This window comes from Papilio polytes, unplaced genomic scaffold, assembly GCF_000836215.1.
Source record: "Papilio polytes unplaced genomic scaffold, Ppol_1.0 DF823399.1, whole genome shotgun sequence".
NCBI classification, from domain to species: domain Eukaryota; kingdom Metazoa; phylum Arthropoda; class Insecta; order Lepidoptera; family Papilionidae; genus Papilio; species Papilio polytes.
Genome location: NW_013525805.1, coordinates 881504 through 889894, shown reverse-complemented (window position 1 = coordinate 889894; position 8391 = coordinate 881504). Strand labels below are relative to the sequence as shown.

At 30.6% G+C, this 8391-nt stretch overlaps 2 protein-coding genes across 2 annotated transcripts in view; one reads left to right on the top strand and one right to left on the bottom strand.

Moving 5' to 3' along the window:
• The window catches only part of LOC106104719 (unconventional myosin-IXa-like), a 25389-nt gene extending 23377 nt beyond the window's left edge, over nucleotides 1-2012 (top strand). Inside the window, exons 32-33 of the mRNA XM_013284848.1 lie at nucleotides 1808-1868; nucleotides 2004-2012. Coding sequence (XP_013140302.1) covers nucleotides 1808-1868; nucleotides 2004-2012 — 70 coding nt within the window. The remainder of the gene's footprint in view (nucleotides 1-1807; nucleotides 1869-2003) is intronic.
• A 1903-nt stretch (nucleotides 2013-3915) lies between these two features.
• LOC106104862 lies at nucleotides 3916-6742 on the bottom strand. The gene is made up of 2 exons (XM_013285050.1): nucleotides 5435-6742; nucleotides 3916-4530 (listed from the first exon to the last, which is right to left on the bottom strand). The coding sequence occupies exons 1-2, from the start codon at nucleotides 6505-6507 to the stop codon at nucleotides 3948-3950; spliced, it is 1656 nt and encodes a 551-aa protein (XP_013140504.1). The 5' UTR covers nucleotides 6508-6742; the 3' UTR covers nucleotides 3916-3947.
• Between the last annotated feature and the right edge of the window lie 1649 nt (nucleotides 6743-8391).

Genomic DNA, 8391 nt, shown 5'->3' with positions numbered 1-8391 from the left:
CATAAATTTATACATGTTACAGGCCTACGTGCACTATGTCTGTCCTACAAGCGACCAGACTCAGTAAACGGATGTTTCTTGACTTATAATGGTGAAGTAGAAAAACGCTAGATCACTCATAAAATTTATTTATTCTATCGTCTATTCATTTTATATGAGATTTTATTGATTGCAGTATTGTTTCTGTTTATTGTTTGAATTTACTGTTTCAAAAATTAAGTTTGAATTTGTTTACACCCAAATTTAGTCTGGGATAAAATTTAGAAATTATAAAAGCCTGTCAGATAGGCTTAAAAATGACGTCACTGTCAGATGAGGTAACAAAATCCGATATTTCCATCACATATTTCACACTGGATTGTTATCAGATAATTTACAATTCAGTGGGACAGGACCTAAATCTCGTAGCAAAATGAATGGACTGTAGGTTGCTTGCATTGAAAAGGAATTAAAATTTTAGTACAGTAGTAGAAATATACAGGTTATGTAATTTCCTCGGCTATTCTTGATACAAAATTGTATTTATTTTCTACGAACACCATGTTACTCGTAAGTTAGTATAAGTTTAGATTTTCTTGTAAATATATTAATGTTTTACAATGCAAATATAAATTTTAATATATTTCTGGTGAATTCGGATTATTTTAAATTCCGACGAAGTCAATAGACTTTGTATTAATTGTTTTTTGTGTATTTAGTTACATTTTGGTTGACAAATTAATTTCAAAAGATCTTAGTTAAAAAATTCACGTGTTTTAGCAAAAAATAAGATAAAAACGTTCATTACAAAAATCTTGTATATTTTTTATTTATCATTAATACAAGGGCTAGAAATAATTTAAAAAATACGAATTTTAAATTTATTTGTTTAAAACAAGCTCAATGTAATTATTGTAGACTGAATTAACTTTTATCATCATAACAAAATATGCTTAAATAATTTTTTTAACCACAGTTTTCTCTCTAATTATGTTTAAAATACCCACAGTTTCCCTTTGCGGCACTATCTTAATTTTCAATAGATGTAGTGTAAATGATATGCTGATTTGAGTACATTTTATATTAGTTATTGTGATATAGAAATTAAATTATCGCTATAAGTGCAAAAACTATACAAAGACTATTAACTGGAATTAGGAAGCAAAATATAGTTTGTAATGCTTTTACATATGCAACTAAATAACTGGCAGATTTCATTCTAAAACTAAGAAGTGTTAAAATTGTAATTTAATCTGATTTTTCAGTTAATTTCTTATGACAAAAATGTACATCATAAATGTTGTGTTACAATTTACATGAAATAAATCCGCAAGACAAACGAACATGTTTTCTTCATTAGGTCATAATAGAAAAGAGGTTATTTTCATTCAATGGAAATGAAGCTGCAATCACAGACTATATTCACATATTCAAAGTAGACATGTTTTATCATTATTTTTAAATTGAAATATTTTAAATTAATGTTATTATCAGCCAGTGACATGTGTAGATAAAATTTGTCATTTCCATTGAATTCGAGTATAAATATGTTGCATTCTACGTGCCTATCATGTTATTGTGCTCGCGTTGTTCAAATTCCAGTGGTTCTCTTCTGTATCTTGCCTTATTTTACTTGCTTATGTTATTATTTGATATTTTAAACAATATCAAAATTGGTGTTTGAATAATTATGCAATATTTTTACAGAGCTTAAGAAATGTCGCGCGAGACTAATGCCCAGTTAACAATATTCCAGTCCAGCCAAATCTGCGCTGTGATTTGCATTCTCATTTACAGTGCATTCCAGTGTGGTTTTACGTTTTTCCAGTTATCAAGCGCTGATTACGATAACTGGACTGGAACAGTGTAACGGGATGTTATACCCAAATGTATGTAATAACGAAAATGAGATTATTTTCCTATTGTAAATTACTTGCGAATGTTTTAAAACATGTTTTATATTTATAGGGAATTTGTTATTGGATTTAAATGTGATTGTTAATTAAGCCATATGTATGTTTCAGGGCTATTAGATTTATTTTTTCTACTATTTTATTGTTGATTTTGTGGATAAAAAATTCGCAATACATTGTGCACTGGTTATGTTTATCAATTGTTGCAAACATTCATTTGAGATATCACTTTTACTACTTATTCTTTAATGTAAACACAATTAAGATAAATCAAACAAATCAATATGTTCACTACATCGGCCATGCTTTTAATAAATTTTAAACATTTTAGGAGGACCTAGATCCTGGTATTTTTGCGCTTATACGAAGTCCTTGAGCCTTTATATCATTGATTTACTATGTTTATCGTAAACCCATACTTTTACAACAAAGATGTGTAGCAATAAGCAAAGTACAGTTGGCTTAAGGAAGCATTAGCTAAGATTTTAAAATTTGAATTTTTAGTGTAAAAAAATTCATGCTAACATATATGCAAATGTGTTATTGTAAAAAAAACTTGCATTATATCTAATTACCAACTCCACTGTTCAAACTGTACCTTGCTTTTATTTGCTGTTATTATCTAAAAGACTGTCTATTGATAAGCTATTGAATGTATTGTTAAGTCACAAATACTGTGTCCGCTTTTAAATATCTCTATATAGAATAGTACTTGGTTATTTCATACAACGAACTTCTGTGAAACCCCCATGTATCGGATAACTGCTTTAATTCCCAAACTGTAGGCTATCGTATTAGTAAGCATTTTCTTAATAGAATCTCGACTTAGTTCATGACAATCGATTCATTGTAGTGCTATAAGCTTTGAACAAAGTTGCCGGATGGGTTATGTTTGTAGTTTCTCGTACGAAAGTAGTTTGTATGTACCTTCTGTGCCTTTACTTGTTTGCTTTCAGCATTCCACAACGTGAATATAATGTTATTTTGATCTGGTTGAATGACAAAGTCACACCTAACTTGTGTGTGTGAAGAAATAATTCACCGAAATTGTTTGATCAAATCTATTTTTAATAAAAAGGTGTCAAAGCCTCATCTTATTCATTATGTAATAAAACGTAAAATTTGACAAAGATTTACAAATTTCAACTATTTCCATTCTATGGCAATATCATGGGTAATACGATCCTTCTCTTAGAAAAAGCCTTGTCATCCAATGTGTATGGAGAAAGGATTTTTGTTCTTCGGAGTATTCTTGGCATACTCATGCTAGATGTCGATGGATCCTATTTAAACTATTGCATGTTTAAAACATACATTTTGCAAGACAAAAATGTTAAAATCAACACGAATAATTACAAACAACTACAGTTCTTCTAACATTACTTTGAAATTTACACAGAAATGTGTATTTTCAAGTTAATTTAAAAAAAATAAGGTGTAAATCTGATCAGTTACGTAGGATCCATCGATGTTTTAGTTAAGTTTTTAATAAATGTGCAATGTGTCTTCAACGAGAATGGCTGGTGTGTGTAAGTCTTAAGGTTCCGCTGTGGATTTTGTAAATAGAACTATGTTAAAGGAGATTGTAATGCTGTGTTAGTCTCGTGTTTCTAAGTATTTAAGCCATTTTACAATTATTTGCCGTAAAAACCTATTTTTAAAATATGGTGCAGATAATGTCAATCGTTTGGTAAAACTGCAAGCTAGGTTGCTTGATGAGAAACAGATGTTCTAACGTTTATAATGATTATTAAATAATATTTACTATTGTTATTTTAACTTTTGTAGATACTGTTTTTAAAAAGGATTACTGAATTTCGTATTCTCTAAGGACCAATGCTGTATTCTCTATTTTAAAATAAACTTTTTAATGTTTGCTGTACTTGATTGTAACCTGTATTATATTTAGAACTAGTTAATTAACTTGTATATTGTTTAAATTTTAGGACTATGATGTCAATACAATGAAATGTAACCAAACCATTAAACTGTATACAAATATAAAAATAAAAAAAATAAACAATTGCTGTTGTGATTTTATTTATTTATTAATTTCTATTCATACATTTCAATATCCATAGGTTCACTATTTTCTTTGTCTGTAGTATCTGGTTGAGGTGGATGCAGTGTAGCTGGCACTCTCCCAATAGGACACTCAGACCAAATATCATCTCCTACAGTTTTCATCTTCCATATGCCAAAAGCTATTGTATTGTTTTGTGAATCTGTTTCACTTGCGTCCAAATCTGCCTCCATACCATCTTTTTCTTCATCAACATCAACAATATGTTCGTCTTCCGTTGCAGCTTTAACATCAGAAACAGTAAATACTCTATTTGGTACAGTATCAAATTTCTTCATAGGTGATGCTACCAGTGTTGCAAGCTCACATATCTTCTTATATATATTTGCAGGCAACGGTGGCTCAAGAAGATTCAAAATGTCTTTAATGAAATAAATCAGATAAACATTGTAAGTTGTTATAAAAGGCCGAATAAAGCTTAAATTGGTTAAACCTTCTGGTATTGGTTTAAATAAGTCTAATAATAGACCACAGCCCTTCTCATTTGGAAACCAGTGGTAGAATAAAGCTTTTAGTTCACTTTTCTTCTTTTTCTCCATATTGTTAGATGTATTACTGAAAAAAAAAACCTTTTAACACACTTAAAACATTATTAAATTTGAATACCACACTTATTTGTACCAGGAATAATGAAATTTCAATGAAACAGTTGTCATGTACATTTCTTAATAAACATTTTCATGAAGATGTTTTCTTTCATGGTTGTATTGTTTTAACATCACACGTTTTTATGTGTTTCCCAAAGTTATAGGTAGATTTAATAGTTTTTGTCTTTTGATAACTCTGAGAAGCAATTAAATACTTTGCTGTTTACATATAGGTGACATCTGAGTGGATATATTGCCTACTGACATCACAACACTAGCCGCGTTTTATTGATTGTGATTTTATTTTATTTTCTATCTAAATGGTTGTTTTTTATGTCAATATTTTTTCTGGTTATGTCATATTGTACATATTGTACATATTGAAGCACCAACTGAATAAACAGAACAGATAAATGACAGTATTCAACATGACCCCTCTAATATTACATTTCCATACTCAAAAAAGAATGTCATAGTACATATGAATTGAAATAATGAAAAGTTGCCTACCCTGAAATAATGGAGGAAGGATGCACATAAAGAGGATATTTTCCCTTGTGTCTCCCCTATCATCAATCAATACACTTTTCCTTCCCATCCTTTCTTTACTAGAAAATGGTCGGAAGGAATAGGGACTAAAATTAGACCATCGGCACACACACTCATAAGAAGAAACATGGAATTGCTCCTAATTCACACCTGTTTTCCATGTGGTTGTGGTATTTTACCAGGTTAGCTGGCCCATTCATTAAATGTTGAAGCGGGCTCTACCACTGTTAGGCTGGTTAGGTTAAAAAACATAATTTAGTTTAAAATATAAAGGGACAAAATAGATAGATTTTTATACAAGTATATATACACTCAGTACTTACTTAGTAAATCTTTTAACAAATTTGCTCGATTTTTTTAATGCTTTTAAAATTTCTGATGTCCACAATGCAGCAAGCCAGCGCTTTTCGTTGCTGAGTTCACAACTTTGTGTGATTGCTATGAGCTCCATAACAAATTCTTGAAGTAGATCATTTGTATGTAAATATGTAAGCAATGTTTCAAAACAATGAACATAATGTTTGTTCAAGCTAGATTCTTTCATAGAACCACGTTCATTTAAAAAGTTAAACAGATCCAATGATAAAAATAGTGCATCATTCCCCAGCAGAGCTTCAGTTGCATATAAAGGTGCATCTGGGTTCTTTAATAGGCGTTTAGAATATATATTAATCAGGTTTATCAAAGAAACAATAGTAACTTTCTTTAAATTTGTTAAATCAACTAAATCCCCAAATATTTCTTTTATATTATTAATCATTGATTCTCTTATGCTTTTGTCAGGAATGTCAGCTAACCTTTTAATTTTCAATTTAGAATGTGCACATATGCTTAATGAAAAACAGAAATTCATTAACACACGAACTTTGCTTTCCTCATCATTCTCCAATTCCTTTTGGCCACAGACATAATCTTTAACAATTTTTCTATGTTTATCCCAATAGTTCACCTTAAGCCACTCAAAGCCAATGGATGTGGCCTCTCTAAGAAGTTCAAGTGATGGCAGCATATTACCGTGTGCAGTATCATGGCGCAAGTCTATCACCCAGTCTGGAACTCCTAAATTTTGAGCTGCTTTATATAAACTACTTCCTTTTGAAGTTTGAGAATCAAGCATATGATTTACAAATCTCATTAACGCCGTCGAATAAGCTAAGCGTATAATTTGTTCACCAACTACATCGAAGCTTTTAATGTCTTGAATACGTACTTCCAGTAACGTTAAGGTGGATTCAATACCTGAAGGCAATATGGGACATCTAGCTTTCCACACATGCAATATTTCAAGAGCGTCTTCTTTCGTGAGATCAGTTGAATTTGGCGAATAGATATCCGTATAAGCTTTATGCCATTCTTTGCTATCAAACCACGGTACTATGTTATAATATTCACTCATCTTACTAAAAAAAATAACTTTGTAGCTAACAGAATCCCTTTTATATGAACACTAACCTCACGTTTACTTAATATACTTTTCGCACAGTCACTTTTTCACACAGCCATGTTAACAGTTGAGCGAGATGTACCGAATAATTTTAATCAATATAGTTGTAATAGAAGGAACCCTACACTTGTAACTACCTCACCACCACACGAGCAAGAACACCGGCACCGCACACCAGCATGGCAGATTGACACTGACAGACTTCACTTCACATACGCTTTATAACTTCTGTATCGATCATCTGTCAATTTTACGAGGATCGTATGCACGCAGCAATTTTGTGAACTAACAATGTTCTGTTTTAGTAGATTTAAAACATTGAGTTTATTTGTTGATATTACAGTCATGAGGATGATGACGCTACCTTGTGATTTTACATATGATCCTTAATTCTAAATAAAAAAGTTTTAGACCTACCTCGTCTTTGCTCGAATTTTCCCAAAACTGTAATTAGTTATTTGCGAAGAATCAATTTTAATCAAGACATTAGTTGCAAATCTAACGATTAACCGATCTGTATGTTAACACATATAGTTCGGTTTTGTATTCGAAAGAAAATAATTTCCTCAAAATATAGGAATACTATCTAGCTGGTAACTGCGAAAGCAGTTAAGCGCCTACATCTCAATTTAAATGATCCTTGTGGATCTATACTTATCAGGCAACATTAAAAAAAAATTGCATAGGACAATTTTTTAGAAAAAATAGTAATAAAACCACATATAGAGTATTCTTTTTAATAAAAAATCGATTTCAAAGCAAATGTTTGTATTGTTTACAGGTAAAACGCCACATTTTTTTAACAAATAGCCACAGGGACCCATATTTTCATATCGATTTTTTATTCATGTCTGTGCGTTGATATGTTTACATTTTTTACAAAAATCAATGGGTAGTGTGTTGTCTTAAACAAGTTTAGTAAAAAAACATGAACATTGTGTTTTTAACATTATTTTGTATTCATTTTCATAGAAAATTAATCTACTGGTCCTTAAATATACCTGATGACAATTACACAAATTAACAATTCTGTAATTATGCACATAAAAACAATTAATACTGAAATCATTAAAATGTACTAAGATATTCACATATAAAAAATACTAATGATAACATTAATCAAACAATTCTTATCATAATTTTTAACATTATAGCATCAGAAAAAAAATGTGATGCACTTTATTTTAACTTATTTATAGTGTTTATGAACATTATTACTGCATAGTGTGGCGTTTTAGCTGTTCACATTCATTGACAAATTTATAAATGCACATTTTTCTAAGTTTTTGGACACATACGAATAAAATAAAAAACAATCATGCTTAAGTCAAGTAACAAATTAAAAATGATAAAAAACGATTATTGATGTGATCCAAATGCGGAGTAACATTAGTTTCGGGAACATTCGACAGCGAGATGCCGCTCCGAGGGGCCGAGCTGTGTGAACAGAACAATGGCGACTGCGCGTCAATGGAGGTATGTCTACACATACAAAGGAACATTATGAAATAACTACATTCCGATATAAAAGAGTAATCTTAGTATGTACCATAATAAATATCTATCAATATATACTCTCCATCAACAAATATAATTTAATATAGGCAATAATATTATACGAATTTTTAAATCTATTAACGTTATCACAATATGAGTTTCGACGACATTATGCCGTCTATTTAAAAAGTTATATTTTCGTTTGTAACCTTTTGAATATTTACAAACATCGCGTTCACTCTTATATATATATTGTACATTTCGTCTTTTTATTGAAGAACATCTAGTTACAGTGGAGATGAGAGAACAGCGCGAGTTCGCCGCGGCGGCTCTCGCGGG